Source organism: Rhinopithecus roxellana, chromosome 20, assembly GCF_007565055.1.
Source record: "Rhinopithecus roxellana isolate Shanxi Qingling chromosome 20, ASM756505v1, whole genome shotgun sequence".
Taxonomy (NCBI): Eukaryota; Metazoa; Chordata; class Mammalia; order Primates; family Cercopithecidae; genus Rhinopithecus; species Rhinopithecus roxellana.
In genome coordinates, this window is record NC_044568.1 from 26,913,317 (window position 1) to 26,928,250 (window position 14,934).

Below are 14,934 nucleotides of genomic sequence, written 5' to 3' on the forward strand. Positions count from 1 at the left end.
ACAGACTTTTTACACGGATCAACTAAGATGACGTATGTCAAGTGCTCAGCACAGTGCTCAACACAAAGTAAGTCCAAAGACATCAGTGACTGCCATTATCATTACTCACCAGGAGGAGTTGTAGATGATGGGAAGGGGCTCTAGGCTGGGATCAGAAGACCTGTATTCTGATATCTGTCCTGCCATAATAGCCGGGTGGCTTTGGATAAATCCCTTCACCATTCACTCTCAGTTAACTTTTTCTAAGGGGAACAAAGGGCTTAAGGGCTCAGGAGCCCAATCTCTGAAGTCAGACACACCTGAGTTTGAAAACCTGCATCCACCACACACTTGGGCAAGCCATTTAGCCTTTCTGGGCCTCAGTTCTCTCATCTGTAAAAATGGGGACAATATACACCTGGAAGGATTGTTTCAGGAGGCAGTGAGATAAATTAGAGTTTAAAAGAATATCTGACATGGCAAACTCTCAAAAAATGGTGCTTATTATCATTATTATTCATGGTTATAGTAGGCACAACAATAGACCCTCGAAGATGTCCATGTCCCGATCTTCAGAACCTGTGAATATGTTACCTTATGTGGCAAAAGGAACTCTGCAGATGTGATAAAGTTAAACTTCGAGATGGGGAGATGATCCTGATTGATCTGGGTGGGCCTAGCAATAGAAGGCCTCGGGGTCACCAGGGTGCCCCAGCTGAGCACTAGAATGAGAGTCTGTGATCCTGCCTCCACTTCCTCATCCTCCCCATGCACCCCATGCACGGAGAGTTTTCATGCACAGGGTGTGTTTGGAAGGCTACTGGTCTTCCTTTCTTATCCTGAAAGCAATGCGAGCGAGCCATTTCCTGTGTCAGGGTTTAGTTCCCCTTTCAGGAAACGGGGAAGTGCTGGTTTAGAGTCCCTGGCTGGTAGGAACTCAGGACGGTCCCCCGCCATCACAGCCTCACTGCCTCCAACCAAACACTGGCCCACTTATTTGCAACCCAAAAACTAACAAGTAATTTTCAGAGAGCTCTGAGCTCACTGATGACTATCTGCAGTCACACAAAGGGGACGCCCTGTGTTTATGTCACCTTTGTTGTTCCCAGAGTTGATGATTATTGCTGAGCTTTCTGCCCTCTGAATATACCAGGATCCCTGAACTTAGACCGTAAGATAAATATCTTCCTCTCCAATACATATCAGATATATATCTTCCTCTTCCGACCTGATTTCCAATGCAGGCTTTCCAGCCATCACCAATGATACTAAAAAAAGAAAATGTCATTTTATAGAGAAATAAACACATCTTTAGAAGTGTGGGGAATCCTGCACCCTGGCCTGGTCTTACAGTGACCAGCTGTGCTTGATGATATCAACAGCAAACCTTAACCAAGGGCCAAACCAGGCCCCGCGCTCCATGCTGCTCACCCCGCTGTGGTGCACTGATGTTTAGATCCCGTTCTTTGATGAGACGGTGCACTCGCGGGTGCCAGGCACAGACTTACAGCCACCCCTCCCACAGGTTTGCTTGCTGCCCAGAGGGCAGGGCCCAGGGTGATAGACCCATCTGCCAGCACCACGCACGGCTCAGGGAGCTTCAGTGCCAATGAGCTTTGCCTACAGTGGTATAGGAACAAGCCCTAAAGAGTGCCAGACTTTTGCACCCTCTCTTTACAACTGACATTTCTTCTCCCAAGAAAAGAGAAAGTGTAGGTGGGGACAATTTACAATCAGACCCATCTCCCCCTCCCTTGTCACTTAACCTCCCTGCCCAGTTTCCACATCTATAAGAGGAAAAAACCACCACCTACTTCTCAGGGTTGTTGCAAAGGGTAGACATTGTCCATAAAGCACCTGGCAGGATGCCTGGCATGTTCAAGAGGTGCTGTCCAAGCCCCTCCTGTTCCTGAGTTTGGGTGGTGACCCTGGGCACTGAGGGATACCAGAGTCTCTAGATCCACTTGGTTCTTGAGTTTCCGATTGTGAGCTGCTAAATTTCAGAGATCAAGAGGTACAAGCCCTAACTCAAAACATGTGTCCATATCTTTTTGGTACAGATAATGAGAGTTTGGATGGTAAGTAACACCTTTAGTTAGCCTTCAGCATATGGTAGCTCCAATTGTCAGTATATTGTGTGGGAGATAATGAAAGCTAATAGCTAACATCACACACTTTTGTCCTTTTAATCCTCCTAAAATCGCAATGAGATGGGGGTGGTGGTAGCCTTTAAACAAGGAAACTGAGTCACATGGAGGCTACACTGCCAGCATACGGGATGCTAACCGAGGTGTGGTCTACTCTTAACCACGGATCTGCACTGACTGCCCTTCCCTTTCTGATTAACTGAGAACATATACCTACCTTCCAAAGGCAGGGCCAACGGGACTGGCAATTCCTGAACATGTTGTAGAAGGAAGGCAGCCAATCCATTCGCTTTCACTGTGGCAAGATCGAGCAGCCTTCTTGCCTACAAGAAAGACAGAAGACATTGTTCTTCCAGGAAGGCTGATGGAGCAATGTGGGAAGGCTTACTGATTACTACAACTTCATAAGCATCTCTCTTCTGTCCAGAATAAAAGGTCAGAAAAACAACCGAACAACCACATAAGTTTCAAGTAGTTAATAGTGTTGGATGGTGAACTGAACACACGCATCCAATCTGGCTCCTACCCAAAACTCACTAAAACAGTGAATAACTGAAAAATAAATGAAACAAAATGAAGACAAAACCCTACAAAGATAGGGAAAATGATTCTGCAGGCTGTAAATCATTTGGAAGAGAAGTGATATCATCAAGTCTCATGGATTGAATATTTGAATACAATCTCTGCTCAGACTCCCACATCTTCATCTCCAGCCTGAACTGTCCCCCTGAACCCTGGACTTACACATCCAACTGCCTATTTTCCATTTCCACTTAAAAGTTTCATAAACACCTCCAACGTATTCAAAACCAAACTCCTAACCTGCCCACGCACCTGCCAAACCAACAGCCTTCCTCATCTTGGCTAATATTAACCCCATTCTTCCAGGTGCTCAGCCCCAAAGTCGTGGAATCACCCTCGAAGTCTCTCCTCTGTAATCTGTCAAATCCTGTTGACTCCACCTTCAAAGCATGTCCCAAAGAGCACTGTCCAATAGAAATAAAATGCAGGGCACAAATACAAGCCGCATGTGGAATTTCAAATCCTCTAACACACATATTTTTTAAAGTTAAAAGAAACAGATGAATTAACTTTAATCATATATTCTATTTAACCCACAGTAGTCCAAACATTACCATTTCAACATGTAATCCATGTAGAAAATAGCAAAATATGGCCGAGCATGGTGGCTCACGCCTGTAATTCCAGCACTTTGGGAGGCCAAGGCAGGCGGATCCCCTGAGGTCAGGAATTCCAGAGTAGCCTGGACAACGTGGTGAAACTCCATCACCACTAAAAATACAAAAAATTAGCCAAGCGTGGTGGCATGTGCCTGTAGTCCCAGGTACTCAGGAGACTGAGGCAGGAGAATCACTTGAACCTGGGAGGCGGAGACCGCAGTGAGCCCAGATCACACCACTGCACTCCAGCCTGGGTGACACAGCGAGCCTGGGTCTCAAAAAAAAAAAAAAGAAAAGAAAAGAAATAGTAAGATATTTTTCATTCTTTCTTTCATATTAAGTCTTTGAAATCTGGTGTGTATTATGTGCTTATGGAAATTCCATGTGGACCAGTCAGGTCTCTAGTGCTCAAATGCCATCTGTGGCCAGTGTCTACATACCAGACACACAGCTAGAGAGCCCTGCCACTTCCTGTCACCTCCTCTATACCATCCTCCTCCGACCCACAATCCCTGCTCACCTGGAAAGCTGCACAGGCCACAAAATTGGTCCCCCTGCTTCTGTTCCTGCCCCCACAGCCTAGCCTTAATGCCACAGCCAGAGTCTAATCCTTTACAAACAAAACTCAGGTCACATCGCTCCTGTACGAACATCCCAATACCATCCCTATTTCCTCAGAATAAGAGTCCAAGTCCAACAGTAAACTTCAGGGCCCAAAACAGACAAAAATACCTGTCTAGAACCACGTGGACCCAAGTTTCTCCTTTCATGCCCCCTATTACTCCACTCAGCATCCTGGCCTCCTGTTTCCTAAAACTACCAGGCATGCTCCTGCCTCTGGGCCTTGGCTCTGGCTGTCCCCTCAGCTTGGAAGCCTTCCTGCAGCCATCCATGTGGCTAATCCACTGTCCTCCTTCAAGTCTTTACTCGAATTTCACCTTCTAAGTGAGAACTCTGACTACTCTATTTAAAATTGCCATCATTTATCCCCTTCCCAAACTCTCAACTCCCAAACCCATTTTACTTACTTTCTACAGCACTTATCACCTTCTAGCACGCTCTGTAATTTCCTTCCCTTGGCTTATTGTCCCTCTCCCCTTACTGGAGTGTGCGTATTTCCAGGACAAAGATATTTGTCTATTTTGTTCACTGAGGTATCCCCAACACCTAGAAGAGTGTCTGGCACAAATCGGGTGCTCAAGGACTTGCTGAATGAATAAATGGTAATGGACTGAGGAGACTCCTGAAAGTCAAATCTTAATGTCAAAATGAGAAAGTTGAAAACCATGCAGTGTGTATCCTAGACTTTGTAAAGGGCTCTGGAATGATCAGCATGAGGGACCTCCGGAACTGAAGGAAATGACTAAAACAAGGAGGACTGAATCAAAGTGGTTTCTGAAACACATTTCTGGTTTATCAGGCAAAAGTCTGTGGTCTACTCAGACAACTTGATTAACCCAGGAGGCAAGATCTAAAGATATAAACACTGTCATTTCCCAAAATGTCTACAGTGAAATTCATTGTAGACAAGTTTCACCCACGTGCTCAACAAGTTTTAAAGTCCTACCTGTCAGTCTTGAGAAAGAAAACCAAGGAGTATCATGAGCTCAGAGAAAGCATCTAATGTGGGAGATAGAAGCCAAACAAGGGAGGAAGGGGAAAGCTACTTGTAGAAAAAGTTTACATAGGGTGAAAAACAGTCAAACAAACAAACAAAGAACCCACCTATCTTATGATCCTTAAGTCAAAGAAGATGTTGCATCCATAAAACAAGAGTAAGATACTACAAAAAAGAAACAGTCAAACCTACCTATTACAAACTAAAATCATGACATCAAAAATGAAAAATTCAAGAGTTTAAAGATAGAGTTGTGACTATCATAGAAAAGTAGAGCAAAAAGACACAGAGATGGAAAACAGAAGAAAATTAAATGATCGGTCAAGGAGTTCTAACATTGAAGTAATAGTAGTTTCATAAAAAGAGAAGAGATAAAATGGAGAGGAAGAAATCACCTATAAACTAATCAAGAACATTTCCCAAAACATAAAGACAGAAGTTTCCAGATTCAAAGTGCCTCTTGGGTGACCAACACAACGGAAGAACACATCACTGAAATTTTAAAATGCTGGGGACTAAAAGAAAATTTTACAAGCTTCCAGAAAGAGTTTTAAAATGGTTTTGGAGGCTGGGTGTGGTGGCTCACGCCTTTAATCCCAGCACTTTGGGAGGCCGAACTGGGCAGATCACCTGAGGTTAGGAGTTCAAGACCAGTCTGGTCAATATAGCAAAACCCCATCTCTACTAACAATATAAAAATTAGCTGGGTGTGGTGATGAGTGCCTGTAATCCCTGCTACTCAGGAGGCTGAGGAAGAAGAATCACTTAACCCCAGGAGGTGGAGATTGCAATGAGCCAAGATCACACTACTGCACTCCAGCCTACGTGACAGAGTGAGACCCTGTCTGCAAAAGAAAAAAAAATGGTTTTGGAATTCTTAGAAGCAATATTGAAAAGAGATGATAATGGAATAATGCAATCAAAATTCTGAAGGAAAATGATGGCCAGCCCAGAATTTTATACCCAGCTAAACTATCAATCCAGTATGAGGGAACTTTTAGACATGTAAGAGCTCAGAAATTTTAACTTTCATACTTTCATTATAAGGAATTGACTGGAGGATATGGTCTAGCAAAATGGAGTAAACCAGGAAAGAAGAGGCCACAGGATTCAGGATACAGGAGACCAACTCAGGAAGACCATGTAGGGAAATCTCAGGTTGACGGCTGTATACTATAAGTAGATGGCCACCAGTTCAGACAGAATGGAGTAGTGACTCAAGACTCAGACTTGTTGAGGGCAATTATCTCCTAGATGTCCAGGCAAGGCTGACCCTAACCTTTATCTATGTTTGACTTTTCTTCACCATGAACTAATATCATTTCTTTTCAACTCCTGCTGCCTCAGTCAACTGAGGACATTCATTTCACTCCACAGAAGTGTTTAGCCTTGGCCTATTCCTAGACTAGAATAGCCTTTGGCAAGTTTACCACTGACTGTACAAAGTAGCCTGCTTCCTCTGGACATTTTCCTCTGGACAGCACCTAATTCACATCAGCCGTACCAGACCCTCCAGTTGCAATGAGCCCAATATTTCCCCAGACTCATTCATGACATTGCCTACTGACTTCCCAGAAGAGATCCTTATAAATTCCCAGGGAAGGCAAAGCCAGACCAAGCCCCTGGGACTCCACTTAGCTTTCCCTGCCTTGGGAACCTTCATCTAAGAAAAGATAATAGTGACCTTTCTTTTTTTGAGACAGAGTCTTGCTCTGTCACCCAGGCTAGAGTGCAGTGGTGTGATCTCGGTTCACTGCAACCTCTGCCTCCCGGGTTCAAGTGATTCTCCTGCCTCAGCCTCCTGAGTAGCTGGGACTTCAGGCACATGCCACCATGCCTGGCTAATTTTTTGTATTTTTAGTAGATGTGGGGTTTCTCCATGTTGGTCAGGATGGTCTTGATCTCCTGACCTCGTGATCTGCCTCCCTCAACCTCCCAAAGTACTGGGATTAAAGGCATGAGCCACCACACCCAGCCTAACTTAAGTGACCTTTCTTTCCACAGTTATTTTTGGCTTGCTACTCAGTTTTTCAAAATAGAACAATACATTGTTTGGGGATTTATTTTAAAAGATGCTAAAACATGAAAGAAAGCAAAGAAATGATTTACACAAAAGATTTTTTTTACCAGTGTTTACCTCTAGTAGTTGCATTTTTACCACTGTTTACCTCTAGTAGTTGCAATTAAAGAAGGCCCCAGGTACTGACAACGTCCTGTTTTTTAACCTGGGTGATGGGAGCAGTTTACACCATATGTATGAAATACACACACTTTTCTGTATGCATGGTGCATTTTCCAATTTAAAAATGTTTAAGTTAATATTGTTATAAGAATCAGGCAATTCAGAGCTCAGTCTGACACCTCAGCCCTATCAACTTTAACAGTTGCATGAGTCAGACGGACAGCTGGTATTACAGCTGGTGTTACCAGCCTCAGGTTTCCTAACAACTGCTATGCCCAACTGAGCAAGTTTACCACACAAAGCCCCCACATTTTATGACAGACAGAGAATAGCACAAGCTCTGGAGGAAAACAGGCCTGGATTCAAATTCTAGCTGGGCCACTTCCCAGATGGGCGATTTGGGCAGTTTCTTCATTGTTAAAAAACAGTGTAGTCACACTACACCCTTGTGGGGCTTAAATAAAACAATACAGGGAATGGACTGGGTACAGTGCCTGGCACACAGTAGGCATTCACTCAGTCAGTAGTAGCAATGGGTATTTTTGGAATTTAGTTCTTTAACTTGCATTTTGTTTCATTCCACAGCATTTTCTGTCCCTAACCTGCAATCAATGACAGCTACTTCTTCATAGGAAATTAAAAGGCCATTTGGGAAGACATGTTGGTTGGATATACCACAAGCACCATCCAGATAAAATCAGAAAGGCCACTAAGGGAAGGCTACCAAATCAGAGTCACAGAATGTCAGAGCTCAAAGGGGACTCAGAGAGAGCTGGATTCTAAAGGCTTAAACCACAGACAATGCAATCCCTTCAAAATCTCCTAGTATCCTCAGATCTGTTGCCCCCTATCCCCGCTACCCACTCAGCTCAGTCCCAACCTTCAATGTTTGCTTTTGCTGTCTATTTAGCCCTTTCTTAAGATGAATTCTTAGCTTATTAAAATCCAGCCTTAGATGGGCGCAATGGCTCATGCCTGTAATCCCAGCACTTTGAGAAGCCGAGGGAGGAGGATTACTTGAGCCCAGGAGTTTGAGACCAGTCTGGGCAACATAGCAAGACCCCGTATCTAAAAAAAAAAAAAAAAATTAGCCTGGTATGGTGGTGCCAGCCTGTGTCCCACCTGCTTGGAAGGCTGCGGCAGGAGGATCACTTCAGCCCAGAAGTTCGAGACTTCAGTGATTTATGATCATGCCACTGCACTCTAGCAGCCTGGATGACACAGTGAGATCCCCATCTCAAATAAATAAATAAATGCCTTTCTTCTTTCCTAATCTAGGCATCTAAGGTTGTAAATTTCCCCCTATGTTCTGCTTTAGTTGTATCTGATAGATTTTGATAAATAATATTCTCATTATTATTTGGTTCTGAATATTTTCTGATTTCCATCATGAGTTCTTCTTTGACCCATGAGTTATCCCATTTCTTTTCTTCACCAATCCAGAGGTACTTCCTCTGTTCATGTCCTGTCTTCTCTGGGCCCTAGGGATCTAGGCTACCTTCTCCAAGCCCCTCAGACCATCTGTACCAGATCACATTGCTGAACTTTCAAAGATGACAAGACACAATCTTGTAACTTCTCAGATGGGCTGATTCAATTTCCCTAATAAATTATAAGAGAAACTAAGGTCAGTCCAATAATGAATATATCTTCTGTACCTGTAACTAATCAGAGAGGACTGCACCACGTCTGCTCTGTAAATACCTAGCCATGTGAGCCAGCTTTAGTGTAGCCTTGAAGACAAATTCGTTTATTTCATCAGTCTCAACCTAGGGTTACCCAGACTCATATGAACACCACATACATTTTTGGAAAACAGACAAAAATAAAAACTAAAATTTTTCTCAACCCAGCCCATTTTAACACTCCAGTGTCACTCTAATTCAATCATTCATTCAATAACTCATTTATTTCATCCACAAATATTTATGGAGTACCTACTATGTGCAAAGCTCTGTGAAGACAACAAACTTTAAGCAAATATGTATGAAGCACCTAGTAGATTCTGGCTGAATAAATGAATGATGGATGAATAAGCCAATGACCAATGTTGGCCAGCTGGTCCAGCATTGGCCCGCTCATTAACTACTGTGAGCTTATTCAAACTACTTTACTTGGTCTCAGTTTCCTGATTTATAAAGTGGAATATTAGTGAGTGTTCCATCTGCCTCTCAGGAGCCCTAAGAATCACTGTTTGGAAGAAAACAAAAGAGTTTCAAAAATATTCAGTGGTCACTTCTCTGACCTTCTAGTCTCTGTTGAGTCATTATCTTCTCAGGGGCAGTTATATCCCAACTCTGAACATCTATGATCTAATGCAATTTCATATCAGAAATCCTACATAAACATTTAGGCTATATTAGTATATAATATGCCATGTTAATTATAAAATAGAAATTCAATATACTGCAGTGTTATGATCTGTTGTGCTGTTAATTTAAAACAGACAGAAATAAAAGTGTACAAGTACAGAGTATCACTCATAACAGAAATAATCAATAGCAGCCAGTGGTAATAGACACTATCCTAAGCATTACTCAATTTAACTCACTGAATCCTCCCAAGAGCCTTATAGGATAGGCACCATTTGACTATTACCATTGTTTTATAGATGAGGAAACTGAAACAAGAGAGACTGAGGCTGGAGAAGCTCCACATAGGGAAGCCTGAGATCACACAGGGTTGACCTTGAGCCTGCACCATTCTGGCTTCAGATTCTGAGCCCCTGGCCACTACACACTTCCTCTCGGCAGAAGTGGTATGTTGGCCAGGCAAAGTGGCTCATGCCTGCAATCCCAACAGTTTGGGAGGCCAAGGCGGGAGGATTGCTTAAAACCAGGAGCTGGAGACCAGCCTGGGCAACATAGCAACACCCTATCTCTAAAAGAAAAAAAAAAAAAAGCTGTGCATGGTGGTACAGCATCCATAGTCCCAGCTACTCAGAGGCCAGAAGATCATGAGTGCAGGAATTCAAGGCTACAGTTAGAGCTATGATTGTGCCACTGCATTCTAGCCTGGGTAACAGAGTGAAACTTCAAAAAGGAAAAGAAGGGAAGGGAAGGTAAGAGGAGGGGAGGGGAGGGGAGGGGAGGGAAGGGAAGGGAAAAAGAAAGAAGGAAAGAAAGTTGTATGTTGCCTGCCAAGAGTCAAGAGCAAATTTTACCTGCCTGGCTACCTTTTTAGGGGAAATCCCACAGACCAAGTTACCCCACAGGCTGACTTCATGAGGACAAATCAGTCTTGGTGACTAAGCACCCCTTTCCTGGGAACTCTGTGATGCATGCAGGAGTGCCTCACCCTCTGGGACGGTGTGAAGATTGGCAACTTGATTTCGTCACATTCGTACTGGCTGACGAAACCCCGCTCCCATGCCAGGTCCAGCATGCCCTCCACATGGCTGTGGAGCCTCCTGACAATGGCTGGCCGGTGACTCTGCAGGTCTCGGGCTGGGTGGAGCGAGTGGGGGTCCCAGCAGCCATGCAGCTTGGGGGATTGGCTGTCGGCCTGGGCTTCCTGGACAGCAGCGACGAGTTTCTGACAGGCCCAAGTACCCTTATTCCAGACGGTGTCCAGGAGGCGCCTGGCCAAGTGGGAGAGAGGCTGGCCCAGGAGGTGGATGCCCTCGTAGTCCTCCCAGGAGAGGACCTCCCAGGACAGCAGCCAGTCCAGGACACTCTCGAAGCCCTCCAGGGACCCTGAGACCAGCAGCTCCACCAGCTGACTCCTCTGTGCCTGAAAAGCCTCCTGCGAGCACATTTCACAACCTGGAGAGGAGAACAAGGTCAGTGCAGGACTTCTCCAGAAGCCAGACGCGGGGTGGCTGGGGAAGGCCAGGGCAAGTCAGCCCCAGCAGAACCCGAGTTGGCCATGGTTCTAGCCTCAGACATTACCCAATCCAAGCTCCCCACCATACAGATGTGAAAATTGAGACCCAGAGAAGGCAAGAAACACCTCAAGGTCCCACAGAGAGTTTGAAGCAACCAAGAATTAAATCAAGACCCCTAACTCCCACATCCATGCTTGGTCTCCAGCTTAAAACGTTTAAAAAGGCTTGAGGTAACATGAGGAGCAAGAGATCTCCCAAGGTCACTTGAGATCAGGAGTTCTAGACCAGCCTGGCCAACACGGTGAAACCCTTTCTCTACTAAAAATACAAAAATTAGCCAGGCGTGGTGTGGGCACCTGTAATCCCAGCTACTCAGGAGGCTGAGGTAGGAGAATCACTTGAATCCGGGAGGCAGAGGTTGCAGGCTGCACTCCAGAGGTTGCTCCTGGGCAACAGAGCAAGACCCTGTCTCAAAAAAATAATAATAATAATTTAAAAAGTAGAGAGAGAGAAAGAGAGATCTTCCAAGCAGTCAGGGACTTCATTCTCTTCAAAGCAGGGTGAGAGGGCCTCTTTCACACTGGCCGGATTCACACTACAGCAGTTTCAGTAATGGCTAACATTAATTAAGCATAAACGACACACCAGGCGCCATTCTAAGTGCTCTCCTGCGTGAATTCACTGAACCCTCCCAGCCACTCTGAAGCAGTGCTTATGATCTGCCCATTCTACAGAGGAAGACACTGAGGCACCAAGAGGCTCAGTGATTTGTATGACATGTCACAGCTAGACAGGCAGAGTCAGGATTTCAACACAAGCCGTGTGCAACTCCAGAATGCATGTCTCTAACTCTTACATTTGGGTTCCCCACGGGGGCCCCAAGCCCGTGCTGTGTGTTTTGCACACTGCTACTCCAAGGGGTACACTCAGTATTGTTCTAAAGGTCCTATCCTAGGCTAAGTGAAAAATGACAGTGCAAACTGTTTCCAAGCATTCTAGTGCCTTGTCCCCCATCAACACTTCCCCCACACACTTGCCCTAGGGCCCTCACCTCCCTCCCACGCCCTCAAAACCACCGTGCACAGACTGCTGCTGCTGCTATCGTTAGCTACCTGTTGTGGGTTCTGGGAATTTGAGGGCAAGTGACCCTCCAGGAGCTTCAAGCCCTGGGAGGATCTCTGAGCAGCTGAGAAAATCTCTCAGCAGGGTCAGTTCTGCGATTGTCGTGGGGTCCATGGACAAGGGCTGGTGCAGTGCCTCAAAGAAACGAAAGTGAAAGGGTGTAGGCATGGACAACAAAGAGAGCCGTCGGCTTCTTTTTATAAATCAGGGACATTCCCAGCCACTCGAGGGAGCAGATGCCAAGCGGCCTGGGGATTTTGCCTCTTTGCTGATGGTTGTTTATGTGTCTCTCTCCCTGCCTGGGTCACGTGGAAGCCTGGGTCTTACTCGTCCTAGCATCCCTGAGCCCGGCACGGCACTGTCCCCCACAGAGACACTGTGGAAATGATCATGAATCAAATATCCCCGGGCTGGGGGTGGGAGGAACACTGTAACCATCCTCATACGGCAGCCAAGGTAAGCAAAAGGGAAAACCTCCAATCTCTCAGAATGCTGCTGGGGCACAGGAGGCCCTGTGCTGGTCAGATGGGGAAACTGAGGCAATGAGGTTATTTGTGTGTCTGGCTGCTTGGGAGAGAGGGTGTCCCCCCCTGCACAGGCCACTGGAATCCAGGAACTAAGGTAGTTCTCTCGGGCCAAGGAGGTCTCCTCCCTGTGCTCACCTCTAAGCAGAGGAGCCAAGAGGGTGGGGTGGCGGGGGATGGGGGAAGAGAGGACCAAAAGAGGGTAGAATAAGCTCTGGGCTTGGCCCTGGAGTGGTTCTCAGCTGTGGAAACATCAGCCAAGGACGTGACAGCAGCTCCCACCATCACCCCTGCCAGGGTCCTGCAGAAAATAACCACCCACCCACTCTCCCCAGAAAACAGCCCAGAGACAGAGTCAGCACTCCCCATCTGACCCCAGGCCTGGGAGCATGTGCACAGCCAGGGATGAAAGAAGGCTGAGAGTCAAGCTGAGACAGGACAATGCCTGCTCCTCTTACCCGGAAAATGTCCGAGGAGGACACTTGCTTTTTCCTCCTCATCGGGAGAGACTGGACCACCCTCTTCCCCCATCAAAACCCATTAGGCTGGGGGAGCAGGCATGGCATCTGTGGGTGGGCCTTGTACAGAACACCAAAAGCCTAGTGACACAGAACTGGTGAGCCTGGATCTGTCTACCAACCCCACCTTCAAGGGAAATTCCCAAAGGAAAAGCCAGAGGCCAAAGTTGGCCAACCAGCCTTCCAGAACTAGGTAATTCCAGGCAATTCTGGCACAAAGCCTTGTGCATCCTGGAGACCATGACCCTCCCTGAAAAACCCCACTGGGGACATGAGACACATTCACGAGGGTACAGGCCACAAGTAAGTAGGGGCCCCTCCCTAGCACACCAAGCCTAGGGCAGCCTGGCCTACGTGTGAGCCATACACACCCCGGCTAGTGACGTCAGGCTTCTGTGGGCACCAGGAAGGGGAGGGCCGCCCAAGTCACGTGACTCGGAGCTCTGTCCTCCCAGCAGCTGCATCACCGCACCTCTGCCCTGGCCTTCTTCCAGAAACCTCAGAGCAAAGAGAATCCTGAGGGCCAATTCAGCCAGCCCCCTGTCTCTGAGCAGGCATTGTCCTGTCTCATCTTAAACATCCGGAGAGGAGGACCTGCCCTTAGTGCTGTCCTCACTAACCAGCTCAGGAAGCTCACTAGCTTGGGAATTTCTTCATTATGTCTAGCTTCAGTTTCTCCTGCTTCAGTTTAAATTGGGAAAGAGAGGCCGGGCGCAGTGGCTCACGCTTGTAATCCCAGCACTTTGGGAGGCCAAGGTGGGTGGATCACCTGAGGTCGGGAGTTCGAGACCAGCCTGACCAACATGGATAAACCCCGTCTCTACTAAAAATACAAAATTAGCTGGGCCTGGTGGCACATGCCTATAATCCCAGCTACTAGTGAGGCTGAGGCAGAAGAATTGCTTGAACCTGGGAGGCGGAGGTTGCAGTGAGCCGAGATCATGCCATTGCACTCCAGCCTGGGCAACAAGAGTGAAACTCTGCCTCAAAAATAAAATAAAATAAAATAAATTGGGAAAGAGACAGAAAAAATATTCACTCATTATCTGTTTCCTAAAAATTGTCCTTAACATCCTTCCCCTTACCCCTTTATTACCTGATCGGGCTTCCCCTCTTCAGGCAAAATCTATTAGTCTATCTGCATTGCCTTTTGATCTCTACTTCAGTTACTACAACTTCAAAGACACCATTGTCCTCCCCAAGGTGAGGCCATGTAGAGAAAGGAGCACTTCCTTGCTGAAAGAGAGGGTCAAGGAGTGACCCACATGGGCCCTCCCTGAAACCCAGGCCCAGGCCTGAGCCTGGACAACTCCTGAGACCACAGCCAGCCTGGTTTCTCTGGGGCCAAGAGCAAATGCTTTGCTTAAGTGCTGAAATCTCAGCCCATTGACCCCTTGCAGACAGGAGAGGAAGGGAAGCCCAGGGAAGCTCAACTTCCCAAGTATCCTGGGTCTCTGCTGTGGCCAAGCGCCCCCACCCTCCCCAAGCCATTCTGCATTCTCCCTCCCCAGCACTGAACTTCTCTTCCTAAGAGACCAATTCCCCCCACCAGTGCACAATGCACTATAATTCTCCATTGTAAAAGTAAAGCCCTCTCTTGACACCCACCTTCTTCATTTGGCTCCAATCCCATTTATCTGCCCCCCTTTACAGCAGACCCCCTTGTCTGTTGCCTGTACTGGTCCCCAAGTCCTCCCATCCCCTCCCTTACCCTCAAGTTCCCCATCCAGCTCCAGTGAAACTGTCACCAGTGACCTCTCGTTGCTCAATCCTCAGCTCTCAGCCTGCTTGCTCTGCCGGGGCATTGGTCATATTTGTTCCCTCCTTCCTCTTTGGG

At 46.6% G+C, this 14,934-nt stretch overlaps 1 protein-coding gene across 8 annotated transcripts in view; it reads right to left on the reverse strand.

The window, feature by feature from the left end:
- NOD2 (nucleotide binding oligomerization domain containing 2) overlaps positions 1 to 14,934 on the reverse strand; it is a 39,386-nt gene that overhangs the window by 22,253 nt on the left and 2,199 nt on the right. For 2 of the 8 annotated variants that reach the window (XR_004055483.1, XM_030925432.1), the window contains exons 1-3: positions 12,046 to 12,437; positions 10,405 to 10,871; positions 2,344 to 2,449 (exon numbers count right to left, since the gene is read on the reverse strand). Coding sequence is in view for 6 of the 8 variants with exons in the window: in XM_030925432.1 (XP_030781292.1) it covers positions 2,344 to 2,449; positions 10,405 to 10,871; positions 12,046 to 12,223 (751 nt within the window). In the remaining 2 variants the exon portion in view is untranslated. Of the gene's footprint in view, positions 1 to 2,343; positions 2,450 to 10,404; positions 10,872 to 12,045; positions 12,439 to 13,037; positions 13,412 to 14,934 lie in introns of those variants that run through there. The other 6 variants (XR_004055482.1, XM_030925431.1, XM_030925433.1 and 3 more) reach the window with 5 other exon arrangements.